The sequence below is a fragment of the Oryza sativa genome, chromosome 7, assembly GCF_034140825.1.
Source record: "Oryza sativa Japonica Group chromosome 7, ASM3414082v1".
NCBI lineage: Eukaryota > Viridiplantae > Streptophyta > Magnoliopsida > Poales > Poaceae > Oryza > Oryza sativa.
The window spans coordinates 14,875,628-14,894,530 of NC_089041.1; the positions used below are offsets into that span (position 1 = coordinate 14,875,628).

Consider the following 18,903-nt stretch of genomic DNA (forward strand, 5'->3'; position numbering starts at 1 on the left):
CATATTATGATTGAATCTTATTTTTTTCATAACCATCAACTAGTTACATCAAACGTTTGAGATCTTGATTTGTTTTTAAAAGTTTGATAAGAATTTTCTTGCATGTATATTGAAAAGTTAGGATATGTGTATTTTGCTTTTTCAAATGATATATCCGAATAGAGATCGGTGTTTTATCCGTCATAAGTGGCATTTCTACTACTACCATACTACGTATTATATTCTTTCAATGTGCATATACTATAGTGAAGTTTCATATATACGCAAATAAAAGCAGAACATAAATACCAGTTTAAATTTTAGACCGTCAGAATGCGTTGAGATTTGTGGCCGGCGAAATCGGAGCGCTCCATTTCGCGGGGTGCTCGCTGTATCGCAACTCCCAAGTGCGCAAGAAATCGGAGTCGGAAACTCGGAATTAATCCATCTCCGCGTCGGATTCGAACTTTGAATTCTTCCCGCGGATAAATAGACCAGCACGCGGCAGCAGCATCAGCTCGATCGCTTCATGCTCGTTTGCTTGCGCGCGAGCGAGTGAGCGACGGCCGATCGACGATGGCGGCGAAGACGTCGACGACGACGACGACGCTGCTGCGGCTGCGGAGCTCCGAGGGGAAGGTGCTCGTCGCGCCAGCATGGGACGGCCGCCCGAGCGCCACCGCCGCCGCCGCCGCCGCGCCGCCGCTGGAGACCAGGGTGCCGCTGCGCGCCCTCGAGAAGGCCGTGCTGTTCTGGGTTGGGCGCGCGCTGGCGGAGGCGATCGGCGGCAAGTCCGGCGACGGCGACTGGGAGGCCCAGTTCCTGCGGTGCCTCCAGCAGGACGGGCTCGCCGCGGAGGACGTCGCCGCCGCCGTCGAGAAGCTCCGCGGCATTGACGCGCTCGCCGGGGTGGTGCCTGACTTCACGCTGGCTGCTGCAGCTGCTGCCCACCGCCACCCGTCGTCGTCTGCGGCGCCGGAGACAAGCGCCAGCTGCCACTCCCACTCCAACTCCCGCGCCGACGCCTCGCCGGATCGCGCAGCCGCGTCGCGCGCCCGTGGACGCCAGAGGAGGGAAGAAGAGGAGGAGGAGGCGGCTGATCGCGGCCACCGCAAGACTCGCCAGGCTGGCGCCGCCGCCAGCGACGACGGCGTGCAGTCGTCAGGGACCAGCGCGGCCGCTGCGGCGGCGACGACCGGGGCTTCGCTGCGCGGTCGGAGGGGATTGCCGGAGCTGCACGCGCTGCAAGTGAATAATTCGGAGACCCAGACCCTGCTAGCTTGGGAGCTACTGCTTGTGTAGAACTATTTTTGATTCAGTCCAGTTCACTGACTAAATATAGCCGTATTTGGTAGTAATAATTAATTACTTTGGTATGTAATTTCCCCGGAGCAACGTGGGCAAAAAGCACTGGTGAATTTGTGCATCCTTAAATTAGTTTAACCCTTGGGTTTGTAGCCTCAGCTGATGGCATCTAGATGATCTTAAGGTGGCTAGAAACCCTATGTAACATGGTGCTGATCATCGCATTGTACACTCTCTCTCTGTACTAGCAAAATGCCCAAATTTTGCTATGAGAAAAAGAAAAAATATATCATAGCAAAATATATTTTTTATCAAACATCTTGGTAATCACTTGTTTGCTTATTTGATTATCTATTATTCACTTGTTTGAACTAAATGATGGACTGTTCCATAATAATGGAAAAAAATGCTATATAAACAATTTTGCCTTTGTAAAAACTGCAAAAACAATAGTGAGATGGTTCTTTTAAAGGAGTATAGATAAGATGCTATCTACTTAGACATGGCATTTTCACCATCTGTATATCATTCAAAAAATTAGTGTAAATATGTGTCTGTTTAGGAGACATTCTTTGCGAGAGAGCTGCGGCTGCAGCAGCCAAAAGCATAATATACTTGAATATACTTTTTTACTGGCTTGTGACTGTAGCTCGACCATGGTTTGAAATTTTGGTTCAAAATTTCTGAAATTTCGATCCCCACCGGCAAAGCACAAATCTCCCCGAATTTTTTTGGTTTTTGTCAAATATTTGTAATTTTGGTCAAAATTTGTTCAAATCCAGTTACAATATGTTAAAAATTCAAAAAACTTTGGCTAAAAAGTTCTGAAATTACCGAAAATTTTGGTGATTTCAATTCTTTCAGTCCCCACAAGCAAAAAACCATGTTTCGAAATTCAAAACCCTGAGCCCGACACATGTAGCCATAGAGCTAAACATGGACTATGGTTATGCTTGAAGACCTTTTATTGTTTCGTTGATAAACAGAATAAACAATACTTATTATATGGTTTTTACATATTTTACATATTCTTTTAATAAGATAAATGGTTAAACATTATGTCATTAAAAGTTAATAATGTCATGCATTTAAAAAATGATGAATATAGTACTTTTGTAGATAATTTCCTCATTGCTTGATGAAAAAAGGGGAAAATCCTCAGGTTATGCTGATGCTAGGTTACAATATATAGGGATTGTTCATTTTGTTGTTAATTTCAACCTCACCAAATTTTAGCAATATCAAATTTTGGGATTGTTGAATGTATTTTGTTTGATATCTTTCCAAAATTTGGTAGCATTTTTATGAGAGAAAAGTTCCAGAACTACAAAAATTTGGTAACACCAAAAATGAGTAAATTTCAGAAAACTACAACTTTAGTGATAAAATTATCAGTTTGCTGCAACATTAGTGACATGTTTCAGTTTGCTGCAACAATAGCGTGGGAAATTATCACAAAACTGTAGCAACATATAACGTAAAAGTTGCAGTGTTGTGATAATTTCCCACGCTATTGTTGTAGCAAACTGAAACATGTCGCTAATGTTGCAGCAAACTGATAATTTTGTCATTAAAGTTGCAATTTTCTAAAATTTACTCCACCAAAAATTGATAGAGTTGAAAGTAACGATAAAGTGAACGGATTCATAGTAATTTTGATTCATCCTACTATCTACCACCTCTAAAATCATCCCAATTTCATGTGTTTTCTTTCCCTAGATCCTAAAAGATGTAATTTCATTTCTAATAATACTTTTATAAAATTTTTGTCACACAACTTTTAATTCTACCTTGGACTTTGCTGTCTTTGGGCCACACAAAGCTCGGTCTTGGCCTTTCAAAGCTAGGCTTATTCAATTATAAGCTGATTTACAAAAACATATCCAACATTTGCAATATATTTTCAGTTACCTCGAAGATTGGAACTAGGGATGATACTGACGGATATTGTTATTACTTATTTTGGTTCTGAAGTGCACAACTATCTGTGTTATTATTAATTAATAAAAAATAGAAATGTCCACTTATTATTTTAGAAAAATAATGAGCTATATCTCTTCATTGATTTGAGAAGCTCAGTTTGAGTTGTTTAATTTTCATATCTCAACAACAATAAATACTTGTTACCGTATTTACTCCGATCTATATTCGCTCAATTTTTTATTTGATTCCATTTTCGTATCTAGGCTTTTCGATTAAAAAAAAAGAAAACAGAAACGGTAAAGCTGGTTTTCGTTTGTTTACGAGCCATTTTCATTCCTATCTGGAACGCATGCATATTACACTTATCTAGTTACCTGGCTCCAAGCGAGCTCTCTTAAGGTAAGAGAAATGTTAGTCACAATTGTTTGACTTGGCTAATCACATTCACATATGTAAAATATATATATATATATATATATATATATATATATATATATATATATATATATATATATATATATATCAGAATTTAAACATTAAAGCTACGCGCTGCAAATCTAGCACCAAATTGTACTGCATATTTTTAAAGATAGTTTTAAATAAATTTTCTGGTCATCTTTTTTAGCATTTTTTAAAAAGACGAAAACCTGAAAGATAATTGTAAACCACAAATCTAGAATTCAAAGCCGGTTTCTGGTTATAATCAACAACTCGGTTAAACATGCAATAGCTTCCCCGCTTCTGCCCTCCTAAGTTCCGTCATCACCGTTATCATGATCAAGAGATGACAGCATTAAGCCACACCAAACAATCAAACATACCATAAACCAACACACATATCCAACAACCAACCAAATCACTCCATTATCACAAACAACAAGAAGAAACACAACCTAAAAAAGGAAGCATATCTCTATCTACACCGCTCTTGAAGGAACCATCCAAAGATAACCCCACAAAAAAGAAACCATGACAGTATAGTGCCAACTACTGAAACCAAAAGGAGAGACCTCTCTCATGGGCTCCTGCTGCTACCACCAACTGATCTCTCCTATCCCACCCTTGAACAGTAGTAGCGCCTCTCCAGACTCCAGATAAGCCAAAAACTGTGACTCGAGAGGCACGCGACTGCGAATTATAGATGGCAAAACACTGAAACTTCCCCCTATTATCAAATCCAACCTCCCCGTCCCGTCTCCCTCGCCCGCCGCCGCCGACGCCGACGATCTCCATCTCCACCAGCTCGAGCAGCTGGGCCGGCGTCCTCCTCCTCCTCCTCCTCCTCCTCCTCCTGCTGCTACTGCTGCTGCTTCCGCCGCATAGTACTCTTGCCTCTGACCTCCACGCGGCCCGAGTCAATCCCCTCGGCCAGCCTCGCGAGTTCGCCCGAGCCGCCGCCTGCCTGCCTGCGCGCGCCGATCTCCATCCGTCCCGCGAGGGGAGCAGCGGTGGCTGCCCCGTCGTCGTCCTGCCTCAGGTGAGCGCCCGTGCCGATTTCCGCGCATCCTCACCCCTCTCGTGTTCGTGTACCTGCAACTAGTTTTCTACTTGCGCTAACCTTGTCTTCTCTTCTTCTAGATCTGGAAGCTAGGGTTTTCTCTTTGTCCTGGCAAGATTTTTCCCCCAAAAATATTTTAACTGAACTGAACCCCGAAGCCCCACTTTAGGTCTTAGGGTTAAGGCAATAAAAAAAAATTGGGGCCTGCGAGCTACGAGCAATCAAATCTAGGTATTTTTCTTCCTGGAACGGATGCTCCAATCCGATCGGGATTGTTAGCTGTGTACTGGATTACTGATGATAGGTATAGCAGTTTAGTTAGGGCTTCACGCTAGGTCAACCTGGTGGTTATCACTAGTGATTTTTGGCCTATGCAATACATACCTATCGCAAACGCACGGCAATTAAATGTCATTGGCAGTGGATTGGTGAAAACATGCTTATTTATGGATGTTGGAAATGTGGCGCAAAGACAAAACGACGTCGGTTATATGTACAACATGGACCTGCCTATAATAATGTTTTATGTCGTTTACCCGTTTTAGTAATGCGTTGATACAGAAGCGTATCATAGAGATATAATTCATTTCTGGTATTGGTTATATGTACAGCATGGACCTGCCTATAGTAATGTTTTATATCATTTTAGTACGTGTTGCTGAAGCATATCATAGAAATATACTTCATTTCTAGTGCGCTTTACTTCACCCGTTCACCGCACACCGGAATCTTGGCTGGACTATTAGCTTGTCCCTGCTTCTTGCCTCTTCTCTTGATTCAAGCGCAATTCTTGCTTTTCCACAGTGGTGCACCATCTCTTGCTGTGCTTCCTAACATAGACATGTTTCCTAATTTTGGACCAGGGTACCTAGATTTTTCAGTGTTCACACTCTATGGTTGCATGCTCTTGTTAACAGTGATTATTATGCTTCTTTGTTGTAGGTTGAGGTAAATTATTCATGGTGTTCTCTGACTGGTGATGAATTGCTTGTTGGATACAGGGGGTAGAGGGAATTGAGTCAGTTTCCATATAGATGGAAAAATTGACTGTGAATGATAGATTTTGCTTAATTGTTATATATTAGCCTAGAGAGCCTGATGGAACCTAGAAGAGATGATGTTCGCTCTGCAGCTCAAAGTACCATCCATGGATCCTCGAGCTCAGCACCTACCAGTTCTCCAGTTCCAGACTACCCTATTTCGGGCTCTGTTAAGCCTGTCCTTAATTATTCAATCCAGACTGGGGAGGAGTTTGCTCTTGAATTCATGAGAGATCGAGCTATACCTAAGAAGCATCTGGTTTCTGGCATGTCTCATGATCAAAATGTTGCATCTGGTGCTGGTCTCAAAGATCCTAGAGGACTCCTCGGTGCTCATCGAACAGGTGCAGAGAGTAGATTTGATGCCGCAATATTTTTGACTACTGATATCCAGCAAACAGAGGGGATTGAAAGAAAATCTTTTGCTGAAAATGAAAACAGAAGCAGGCATGTGTCAACTAGCTCAGTTCCACGAATCCCATCTCGCAGTGGAAGTAGTCAGAGACTGTCCCATGGCTATGCTTCTTCTGAGTCTTCAGACTCCTCCAGAAGGATAAAAATTCTCTGTAGCTTTGGGGGAAAAATATTACCCCGACCAAGTGATGGAAAGCTTAGGTATGTTGGTGGTGAGACACATATTATTCGAATCAGTAGGAACATTTCTTGGCAGGAGCTCAAACAGAAGACAACAGCTATCTATAATCAACCCCACGTTATCAAGTATCAGCTACCAGGTGAAGATCTTGATGCGTTGATCTCAGTCTCAAATGATGAAGATTTGAGAAACATGATGGAGGAATGTGGTTTTCTTGACAATGGGGAGGGGTCCCAGAAGCTTAGGATCTTCCTTGTTTCTTCCATTGATTTCGATGACATGAGTTTCAGCCTGGGCAGTATGGATAGTGATTCTGGGATCCAGTATGTTGTTGCCATCAATGGTATGGATGTGGGAACTACAAAGCCTTCAAGTGGGCATGGTTTAGGAAACACGTCCATCAATGAGTTGGATCAGTTCATTAATCTCAACAACGATAGTAACCAACCAAATTCAAGTAGAGATGGTTCAAATTTGTATAGCATGAGTGCATCAACTGCTGTCCCTCCTGCTTTGATTTCAGTACCATTACCAGTGACCCTCTCCAGTGACAGTACTGCAAATTTGTATCCTTACCATAGCCATGGGATGCAGCATGTTCAGGGCTCTGATTACTCCCTCCCAGCTTCCAGTGAAAGATTTTATGACATTGAGGGCCAGACATCTATTCCTTTATCTGTACCTTCTGGTTATAGATATACTTCTCAGTGCACACCGTACTCAGGAACTACTTCACTGCAATCTTTCGACCAACAATCTTACCATGATAGTATGATGGAAGGATCAATGAAGGAGGAAAAACAGCCTTCTGTTAGAGTGCCACTTCAAAAGAATGATCTAGATTATTTCCAATCCCTTGAGAATATGAGTGTTCCTGTGATTCACCATGACTCTTCTAGTACAAACTATATGAATTCAGATGTCCCAGTTACAACTTCCATTCAAGAAGGCCTGAAATCTTCTCTTCAACCAAGTGACAGTGCAAAGAGCCTAGAGACTTATACAGCATCAAAAGCTATGTCTGCTGCTCAAGATTCAGAGTGTAATGAAGATGATCGCCACTCTAGTGGAGCTTTTGCATCTGGCTGCTCTGACTTTCAAGTTGACATGATGGACCACAGCAATAAGAATCCGCCACCTCACTCTGGAAGGGTTTTTCATTCTGAGCGGATACCTAGGGAGCAGGCCGGGTCGCTAAACCGGTTATCTAAATCTGATGATTCACTTAATTCTCAGTTTCTAATTCTTCAGTCACAGTCTGGTGTGGCAAAGGAATCCATTGCAGAAGCTTCTGATCCTGCAATTGAGGGGACTGAAAAATCAAATTTAGATGCTCGGGCAATAAATCTGAATGATCCAGCTACTGTTGATAGTGTCACACCTGAGAAAGAATGTGCCAATACTGTACAACAGACTAGCACATTTAGTGAACAACTGCTTGGTGAAAAGAGGTCCTCAACTGACATGAGTACAAGAAATGTAGAGAAAAATATGCATGCAGCGGAAAATGCTGTAGCTAAATGTAATCTGAATGATGCAACTTCTGATGGCACAAAAATAGTCAATCAGCAGGCGGATCATTCTGCTGTGCCACATCATGTTAGTTGGGACACCCCCAATCCTGCAATCCCAACTGATGTTGGTTGTGATCCATTTGTACCTTCCACCAGTTCTTTAGATGATTCTCACAAGGAACCAATTATCCCTAAAAAGGATAATAAGGACATTGTTGGTGGTATGAGTGAGAGGACCTCCCCTGACATTCTTTCTGATTTCTTCGCCAACACTGCAGCACAATCATTAAGCCCTTTCAATGAACCTGTACTTAGCTTGAACATGCATAATTATGAACCTCAGAGATGGTCATTCTTCAGAAACCTTGCACAAAATGAATTTGAACATAAAAATAAGGAGCAAGACCTGGCAAAGATCGAGGAGGGAGTTTATCCTTTGGTACATGCAGAGCATGATGCAGTTAACGTGAAGAATGTGGCTCCTCAGAATGATGTTCATCTGGAAACTTATCCAGTATCTTCTGGCATCAATCTTGATTCTAGTATTTTGCCTCCAGGTTTCATCTCATCACAGGACAACCCACCTATGACAAAGAATGTTGAAGGGTTTCAGGTTGACAATCCTTATACTAATATGCACGAGATGATGCCATCTGTTCCTGAGTTTGAGGTACTTATGCTCTAATGAATTCTGAAGTTCTTTTTATTTTGTAACTTAATGGTGCATAAATTTGTGATAATTCACCTTGTTTAGGAGCCAAAATTTGAGGAGGGCAAAGCTGTTGGACCAGTCATGGATGCCTCTTTTAAAGATAATAATTTTGAATACTTGCAGGTATAAATGGCTTTTGGTTTTAGGGAAGTTTATGCACTGTTTTAGTCTCCTAGTACTGGCATTCTTTTTTAATATTAAGATAGCTAACATGCATTGTTCTGTTCTATAAGTACAACACACAAAATATGCCATGCTTGTGTCTGCAAACTTGGGTATGCATATCTAATTAGCTATGTGGGCAAACCAGTATGTTCTTTCCATAGTGCTGGTTTGAAGTAATTTTTTAACTAGTGGAAAAACATTGAAGCATCAGAAACAATGTTTGTGTTACAGGGCCATTACTTGGCCAATGTTTGATCTCATCAAGGGCAGCAATCAAGAGAGTCATGAATCTTGTAACAGCCATATTTAGAGGAGAGTTTGTGTTTTGTAACAGCCACATTAGAGGCATAAAACCTCCTTGAATCCTAGGCATTGTAACACACTAAATCTCCCTATATAAGTGGACATTTGAGATCAATATGGATAGCGAGGTCAGGACAATAAATCTGAATGATCCAGCTACTGTTGATAGTGTTAGACAAGCGGCAATCTAAAGCGGCACTAAATCAGGACAATAAATCTGAATGATCCAGCTACTGTCCCGGCCAAGACAAGCGGCGGCGGCGAGGTCAGGACACCTGATTTAGTGCACGTGTATAAATTGATTAACTCCATCATAGAAGGCAATCTAAAAGTAGTATTTCAGATGCAAATAACATGTCATTGGGAGAAGTGCATATGAACTTCCTATCTTTGATCTGTGATCATTTATGACTAGCCAAGTAACCATGCATTGCAACAGACTTCAAATAGAAGTATATCATACTTTTCAAACTAGAAAAGTTACATCATTTTTAGGAGAAAACATACAAAATCCGCAATCAAACATCAATCCGCAAATAATATTGCCACAAAAAGCCCTGTTTGATTCAGCTACTGGTTAGTAGATTATCGCAGTCCTGATTTACATGCTATTCTGATCTATAGGCAAGTCCTTTTGTCCAACCTAATTAACAGAATGCTTACAGACTACCCAAATATGAATAAACCAAGTCCCTCAGGACTGAGGTTTGACAAGTCAATTCCATGAATTGGTTATGCTGAGATAGCATCAGTGCTATATGGTCTCTTTTTGTTTCAAGTTGATAACTTTCAACTACTTGGATAATTGATATTATACATGTTTGCAATCCAAATTAGTGATTCCCTTAATTTGATATTGCTTTTCTATAATCTACTTTCAGAACAGTAGTCCAGGGTTGTGCAGGTCTTGCTGATACATTTTTCCGCACTAAATTTGTTCGGATGCCATCATCATCTTCTTCTGTTTCTTTTGTTCTTTTAGAATCACGTTGACCTATACCACTGGATCTTGTTCCATTAGAAATCATTTCTGTTGGTAGACTTGGGGACTCCATTGCATGCATTGGTAATGTATCTTCATGTTAGTTGTTTGGTAAATTAGGCCAAAAGGAGTGATTTATTTGCAATAGCTAATATTTTTCTTAGCAAGGCTGCATTGAATGCTTCTACACATTTGATTAATTTCTTTCTGGATTATCTTGTTCGAATTCTGAAGTTGAATATTTTATCCACAGATCATCAAGAATGAAGACCTTGAAGAACTTAGGGAACTTGGTTCTGGAACATTTGGCACTGTGTATCATGGAAAATGGAGGGGAAGTGATGTGGCTATTAAGAGAATAAAGAAAAGCTGCTTTACAGGACGATCTTCGGAGCTAGAAAGACTGGTGAGCTCTTCTACGTCTTTGTGCATAAATTACAGTTGTTTAGGTTTGCATTAATATGGCAGTAAGGCATGAGGATGAAAGGTTGTATAAATTTTGTTGTATACGGACACTTGGTCTTACTAGGGATTTGGGTTATTGTGTGGTGATGCCATGAGTACACACAATCGCTACATGCAATAGACTAAACAGGGTACTTCTATGCTCCGATGTTGATGATCCACACCCACTATTGTTTGAATAATCTTTAGAAGATATCTGGAGTATCACTGTTTACTTTCTGTTTTGTTGTTTTTTCAGGCAAATGAATTCTGGCGGGAAGCTGAAATTCTCTCTAAGCTTCACCATCCAAATGTTGTGGCCTTCTATGGTGTTGTGAAAGATGGCCCTGGTGGTACCTTGGCAACCGTAACTGAGTTCATGGTTAATGGTTCTCTTCGGCATGTCTTGCAGCGCAAGGACAAGTAACTGCTTCCTGTGCTTTTTTTTAAAAGAAAATTAATTTGCTCGTTTTGGGTGAGTAACAGTGTGCTTTGTTTTCTTACTGAGCAGGTACCTTGATCGTCGTAAGCGGCTTATCATAGCAATGGATGCAGCATTTGGGCTGGAGTATTTGCACTCGAAAAATATCGTGCACTTTGATCTGAAGTGTGATAACTTGCTGGTGAATCTTAAAGATCAATCTCGTCCTATATGTAAAGTGAGTCACACTTCATTTCTAGTGTTATAGCACTGTTTTATACCATTTATTAAATAGTTGCTTTGCTTTTTGATCACTCAGTGGATTTATCATCTCGATTTCTGTTCACTGTTCAGGTTGGTGATTTTGGCCTATCCAAAATAAAAAGAAACACCCTGGTTTCAGGTGGTGTGAGGGGGACTCTCCCATGGATGGCACCCGAATTACTCAATGGTAGCAGCAATAAGGTGTCTGAAAAGGTAAAAACATTTTTCTTGGTTTTCTTTTTTCTTCAATTCTTTCTAGCCATGTTCTTAATGTTCCTTATGGGTAATGAATCCTCTATCATCAATATGTGCTAGCACTTAAAACAATTCCAGGTTGCAGATTTATATGCAATTAATTCAACTATAGCAATATTTTTAGAGTTATGTTTAGGGTACTCAGTCATATATTTGTCTACAGGTTGATGTATTTTCCTTTGGCATTGTTATGTGGGAAATACTTACTGGAGAAGAACCCTATGCCAATATGCATTATGGCGCAATTATTGGTATGCAATTCATCCCTCATTTTCTAGGAATTGTTTGTTCTAATATGAGAATATTTCATGTGTTTTTCTTTCCTTACTGAGAAAACTAAATATTCGCCTCCTCCTGTGAATCATTGAACCTACCCCATGCTTGTGCAAATTTATATTTTTTCCTTGAGGTTTGATTCACCTATGCTACTATCTATTCATAGCTGTTCACGGCTCCATTCTGACATATCTACAAGCTTATGGCTCCTGTCACCTTATGTACAACAAAGAAGACAATTTTCCCCCATCTTTTGCAAACTGTATTAGCTTTTCTAGTGTGGGCTAAATAGTACACAAACTATTTAAGTATTAAAAAAACTTCTTCCTTTTCTGGGCAATAAAGTTAATCAGAAAATAGTGTATGATACTAGTATTCTATAAAACAATCAATTTTGCATGCTTCCTTTGCTAATTAGGCAGTCCTGAACCCTGCTGTCTTAAATTCCAAGTCACACCAGTATTGTGCTCTGGTACTCAACAATTCAACATGACTAAATAAGTCTTTTGCGGAGCATTGTACTTCCTTGAATTCAGTCCTTTTTGATGACCCTAGAACTCCCCGTTCTTGAAATGTTCTCTTCGTCCAGCAACTTATAATACGACATCTTGAAACTCCGGTTGCAGGGGGAATTGTAAACAACACATTGAGGCCACCTGTGCCAGCGTCATGTGATCCAGAGTGGAGAAGGCTTATGGAGCAGTGCTGGGCCCCAGATCCATCACAACGCCCAGCATTCACAGAGATAGCTGGACGACTCCGTGCCATGTCAGTTGCGGCAAATCAGGCAAAGGCGGCATCCAAATAAACGGCGCAGGTGGGAATACTTATGGGTTCCAGTTTGTATATTATTATTTTTGGTTGAGAATGTAATACATACATGTATTTGGTTGGAAAGTAATACATACATGTGTGCCCTATAGAGAGTGGTTTGAAAGTTAATTGCTTCTCATGGGCAAGGCTGCATCCAGTTATATACCGTTTTATTTGGGGGGTTTTATGATGTACAAAGCCTTATTTGGATTTGGAGAAACGTTATCATTGAAAGCTCCTCGCTCATATACTGAAAGCTGTGCTATAGTGTACTCAAATGTGAATAAGAAAAACTATACAGGACATTTAAATTCTGTTAGCCTCTTCCTTTTTTATGAAGATATATGCGAGTTTTTGTGTTCTCATTATCCTTTTTAGGTGGTTAACTAAGCGCTCACATCATGTACTTTCAATTGTTTGGCATTTCATTCTCACTGCAGGGTAACTGGGTAAGGTGGCCTTTCCCCAGTTTTGAGAAGTACCTCTAATTGTCGTCAGCTGTTGGTTTTCAATGTGTGATCTTCACCCACCTTATTTGACGCCAAAAAGGAAACTACGAAATGAGATTCAATCTGACAGTTGCCATTAGTTTGAGACTGAGTGAATGAGCTGACCTTGGTGTCTTCCCAAGAATAGTGTATTGAGATTGGATTTGCATCAGTGCAATTTTTTATTTCGTCTATGAAAGTCAACATTTTAAGGTACTCCTACTCCGTTTTTTTTCAAGAGATTGACCAGTGCTATTCGCAAACCGAGATGATCAAGTGACTAATCTTGTTCTGCCCAAAAAGAAAAAAAAAACTAACTAGAGCATGTGCCCAATTTATTAGAGGCTTATCTCTTCCTTTTCTCTTTTCATGTAAATTGAATCATGAAATGAGCCTCGCTAATAATTGGGCACATGCTTGCCTAACAGGCTAACACTACCAAGTTGCACTGTCCGAGTTCATCTTGTAGAGTAGAGGCTTATCCACGCAAAAAGAGCCAAAGAAGACTCCTAGGGTTCCAATCTGTGCATCTAGCCAGACTGCAACAAATGGTGTAAGGCTCCTGTTTTCACTGGTTTCCACCGAAATTAGGCAGATGAAACAAGCAACCAATATGTGATGGCGATCATACTAGCGGATCTTTAAATTATCACATGCCGGCGTAAAACAGTTTTTAGTCGCATGTTTGGAAAGGTGGAAATGCCACATTGCCAGTATTGGAGGACACTTTGCTACCGATCGATATGTTACAGTAAATTTTGCCCGTGCTCTTTGTAGATTTACTACCTTTGGACTTGACCTAGAGATAGAAGTTTATTTACCCTTCAGCGAAAAGTAACTTTAATTATTCTAATTTACTACTCTCTTTATTTCAAAATATAATTTTATATGATTCAAAATTTATACAGCAAAATAAGTCTTTCTCCATCTATACTTCTTTATCTCAATAAATTACAACAATTTCTCGTCTCAACCTTAGTTTCTATTAAAACTCTCAGAAATGCTCATATTTTTATTGAAACAGAGGAAGTAATTTATATTGCATACCAAAAATGTAAACAAAATACCCATCGACATAGAGGGTTGAAGCTGAGATGGACAAGTCTGTAATATAATTTAATCTAGAATTTAATAAAATGGATTTATAGGCCATACACATATTTCACTCCACTCCATTCATATCTAGTACTCTACTACGATAAGGACAGTACTACAGACATAGTTAATGACAGCATACCCATTCTTATTCGTTGTTATAATTAATCTAGTCAAGGCCATAAGCTCACTCAAATCTTCAAAAGACGAAAAGAAGTTCACTACTCTGATTCCGTATTTTCCATGGGTGGTAGCACACTAGTACTACTTTTTAAAACTGATAGCCACATAAAAACAAATACCAAACAATTGGCGCCATATTTTGGAGTGAGCATATCAACCTCTCTCTGTGCTATATAAGCAACCATCGCTTCCCTCATCCTCCTTCCCGCCACAAGCAACCAAGAAATCAAGAAACCGTTTCAGACAACCCACTGCGCTGCCCGCCGCCGCCGTCTCCGGCCGAGGATACCAACGACAACGATGAATCACCCGTCCTCCGCCGCGACCGCCACCGTACTCCTCCTCCTCGCCCTCCTCGGCGTCGCCGCTGGCGGCGGCGAGGACGGCCAGAAGCGCGCCGCCGGCGTGTACATCGTCATCGTGCAGCCCCCGGCCGACGGCGCCGACACCGTCGCCTACCACACGTGCATCCTCGCCGCCGCGCTCGGCAGGTAGCCTAGCTTAGCTAGCTGCGAGCACCAAATCACCCCCAAGATAACGGAAAGACAAAAATTGCAAAAAAAAAAAAAATCGCATCACCGATCGATGTGCATGCTCTGTTTCAACTTTCACCGAGTGATTTTAATTACCCTGTTTTTCTCTTAATTTCTCTGCAATTGCAAAAGCGAGGAGAGGGCGAAGGAGGCGTTGCTGTACAGCTACCGGGCGGTCGCCAGCGGGTTCGCCGCCAAGCTCACGCCGCCGGAGCTCTCCGCCCTGCAGAGTGAGTTAATTAGTTTTTGCTGCTTTCCGTATAATCCATCCTGTATTCCTGTTCCTCCCAACTATGATGAACTGATCAGTAAACTTTATGTCGGCTGCAGTAGAATCTTCTCCATCTCTCGCTAGTAGTAAAATCTTCCCGATGGTCTTCACATGTTCATCATATTATACTACACACGTAATTAAGCGCAGTTGTTAATAGTTAATTGCGGCGAGGTTTTTCTGGGATTAGTGGACTAATTTTTTTGTCAGAGGAAAGGGCCAAGGCCCAAGGGGATCCTCTTGGCAATTCCGAGGTCAATGTTAGGCTTGGTTCAGTAGTGGCTCTGGCTCACAGCTTTGCTGATGATGCACTGCACTCTTCCGAGTGTTTGACCTTACCTAGAAGGCCGAGAAAGGTATAACTTCGTTGAGGGTGTAATCGTGTAAATTTTCCCGGTTTTATCTTTTAACTGAGGTTAGGGATCATGCTCACCAATGCAAAGAATAAAGTGCATGCAAACCAAACTTTGTGGTCTCTTTTCATGTTTCCTCCTTTTCTTTTGCTCTTTGCTTGTTATCCCGTTCCTAAATAAACTTTTTGTGTGCTACTCATTAGCCCAAGTGGATAAAATTATTCTTTCCTTTGCTGCATGTATATGCTATTAAAATCCTTGGAACCTTACAAGATTCACTCTTTCATTTTATTCTATTTCTTTTGTTCAGAGCATCCTGCAGTTCTTCAGGTGCGCCCTGATCAGATGTATCATGCTGTGGACAACCTCAACTGAAAGCTTCTTCCCTTTGTGAGAGAGAGAGAGAGAGAGAGAGAGAGAGAGAGAGGATGATACAAAGTATAGTGCAATACTGAAATGTTCTTCATGCTTCTCCGATGTTGGTGATTATGCTAATCGACAATCTAATTAGGCAGTAAAGAAGGCTATAGGCTCTGTTGTGAAAGAGTTTCATGTTATTCTTTATTGATCTTCTCTACTATACATACATCGAAATATATACAGCCAATGTATTACTAATTGAGGGAATAACAATTACTTACAATGTTGTTGTAATTCCTACTTTACAATGTTGTTGTAATTCCTACACATCTAGTGATATACAATCTGTATGTTAGAACCTATAATGGAATATAATCTTATGATGGATTGGGTCTTATTTGGCAACTTAATCCACAATATTGACCTGTGGAATGATTTGCACACTAGATTACTCATGATGTGGCAATTGTGGCTAATGCAACGAGAGGTGATAAGTTGATAACATTTAAGAACATAATATACAAAAGTAATGCAGAGTATTCAATTCACTTGTTTTTATTCTCCTTGCAAGAAAGATGCATACACTAAGTTTGTTTTTCTTGTTACAAGCACGAGTTATCCGTAGAGCAAAAGAAAACATCTTTGGAAACCATACGCACACAACACCACATGTATACCATATGAAAACATTCACCTCCACATGCATTGTTCTCTAGCTTGAGAATCATGCATGATATCGTTGATCGTCTGGACCTTTAACTTCTACCAAACCTAGTCCCAATCCATCATCGGCTATACTCCCATGGACTCAAGAAACACCTGCATATGAACAACAAAGAAATTTTATATCCGAGTATAAATTTGCACCAACTTGTCTCACATCATCACACAATAGTATCACATAAGAATAGAAAACCATCTAGAAGTCGTAAACATGAAGCAATCTAGAAATTCTACGAAAACAATATGAAACTGACTCCCTCCCGGAATCTGCCGGTTTGACCGTCGAGCTACCCGGTCTGACCGCCCGGATACTTTCGGTCTGACCGGCATGCACCACCCAGTCTAACCGGTCACCTAGCGCCAACCTACACTGCTCATCGTCTGAAAACACTATGCACCATGTTTTCCAAAATACTCACCTTTGACAATTTGTTCATCACATGGATTGAATCATCACATGATTCTAGAATCAGACACATCTGAACATTCAATTAGATGATAGGGAAAATTTTGTGAACATCTTAAATTCTTGTTATAATACACTCTCATGCGTAAATAGAAATCATGATTGCATCTACTAGTATTTTTAACGAGCATTTTGAATATGTACACGTTTCGATGACATGACTTGAACATAATAAATGATCCAATATTAACACAGTTCTTCTCGCAACGAAGAAGAAGAAGAAGAAGAAGAAGAAGAAGAAGAAGAAGAAGAAGAAGAAGAAGAAGAAGAAGAAGAAGAAGAAGAAGAATAGGTCAATCACACAAGGGAACTTGATAAATTGTGTATCATTTCAAATTGAGCATCAATCTACAACTAATTGTATTATAAACAACATGGGTGCAGTGCATCTATTATCTATTATATTATTATTAAAGGAATAGAAAAAGGAGCCTCCACGTCGCTCTCATGGCCTAGAAATTCTCACATTAATCGGAGAAAAAAAAAGCAGAGTCCATATAGAAATACAATTTAGAAATAGCTGAAATTCGGAATTAAAAAATAAGAAATATTAGAAGAGGAGACTAGAGTCCATATAGAAATACAATTAGGAAATAACTGAAATTCGGAATTAAAAATAAGGAATATTAGAAGTAGAGTATAGAGTCCATATAGAAATACAATTAGAAAATAATAGAAATTTGGAATTAAAAATAAGGAATATTAAAAGTAGAGTATAGAGTCTATATAGAAATACAATTAAGAAAAAAATAGAAATTCGGAATTAAAAAAATAAGAAATATTAGAAGTAGAGTATAGAGTTCATATAGGAATTTAAAACTAACTAAAATTCGGAATAAACATAATAAAATTAAAAGTAGAGTTTAGAGTCTGTATAAAAATACAATTTACAAATGACTAAAATTCGAAATTAAGAAAAACATGGGAAGAAGAGTTTAAAGTCAATATAGTAATACAATTTAGAAGTATCTGAAATTTTAAATTAAAAATTAAAGAATATTGAAAGATGAGTTTATATAGAAATACAATTTAGAAATAGCTGAAAATCGGAATTTAAAAATTAGGAATATTAGGAGAGTAGATTAGAGTCCATATAGAAATACAATTTAGAAATAGTAGAAATTCGGAATTTAAAAATAAGGAATATTAGAAGAGCATATTAGAGTCTATATAGAAATACAATTAGGAAATAACTGAAATTTAGAATTAAAAATAAGGAATATTGGAAGTAAAGTATAGAGTCCATATAGAAAAACAATTAGGAAATAATAGAAATTCGGAATTAAAAATAAGAAATATTAGAAGTATAGTATAGAGTCCATATAGAAATACAATTAAGAAAAAAATAGAAATTTAGAATTAAAAAATAAGGAATATTAGAAGTAGTGTATAGAGTCCATACTAAAATTCAGAATAAACATACTAAAATTAAAGGTAGTGTTTAGAGTCAGTATAAAAATACAATTCACAAATAACTAAAATTCGAAAATAAGAAAAACATGGGAAGAAGAGTTTAAAGTCAATATATGAATACAATTTAAAAGTAACTGAAATTTGAAATTAAAAATTAAAGAATATTGAAAGATGAGTTTAGAGTCCACATAGAAATACAATTAGAAATAATAAAAATTCAGAATTAAAAAAAAAATTAAAAGACGGATCTAGAGTCCATATAGGAGTATATATAATTTAGAAATAATTAAAATCTGATATTAAAAATAATTAATAACTAACACGTATATAAAATACAATATGAATATTATACATTAGTAGTTTCGTAAATTTATTACAAAATTTAAAATTATGCTATCATTATTTGAATAATACAATGAGAAAACACATATGCTATTATATGAGAGAAAATATAATAATACTAGCCGCGCAATCTGCGCGGGTCACCATGCTTTATATATAATTATCCAAATAATATGTGGAGCGGTGG

The 18,903-nt window shown here is 39.2% G+C and overlaps 2 protein-coding genes across 3 annotated transcripts; both read left to right on the plus strand.

Annotated features, from left to right (window-relative positions):
• The first annotated feature begins 4,329 nt into the window (after positions 1 to 4,329).
• On the plus strand, positions 4,330 to 13,193 carry LOC4343083 (uncharacterized). 2 transcript variants are annotated; one of them, XM_015791353.3, is made up of 10 exons: positions 4,330 to 4,684; positions 5,648 to 8,524; positions 8,609 to 8,689; positions 10,270 to 10,422; positions 10,720 to 10,883; positions 10,972 to 11,119; positions 11,236 to 11,358; positions 11,564 to 11,651; positions 12,303 to 12,493; positions 12,930 to 13,193. In XM_015791353.3, the coding sequence occupies exons 2-9, from the start codon at positions 5,804 to 5,806 to the stop codon at positions 12,482 to 12,484; spliced, it is 3,660 nt and encodes a 1,219-aa protein (XP_015646839.1). In that variant the 5' UTR covers positions 4,330 to 4,684; positions 5,648 to 5,803; the 3' UTR covers positions 12,485 to 12,493; positions 12,930 to 13,193. The 2 variants fall into 2 exon arrangements, with proteins under 2 accessions (XP_015646839.1, XP_015646837.1); XM_015791351.3 differs by lacking the exon at positions 12,930 to 13,193 and having other exon boundaries at positions 12,303 to 12,808.
• Positions 13,194 to 14,459: 1,266 nt separating this feature from the next.
• LOC4343084 (subtilisin-like protease SBT5.4) lies at positions 14,460 to 16,169 on the plus strand. Its single transcript, XM_015790306.3, has 3 exons — positions 14,460 to 14,746; positions 14,921 to 15,018; positions 15,723 to 16,169. The coding sequence occupies exons 1-3, from the start codon at positions 14,556 to 14,558 to the stop codon at positions 15,785 to 15,787; spliced, it is 354 nt and encodes a 117-aa protein (XP_015645792.1). The 5' UTR covers positions 14,460 to 14,555; the 3' UTR covers positions 15,788 to 16,169.
• The last annotated feature ends 2,734 nt before the right edge of the window (positions 16,170 to 18,903 follow it).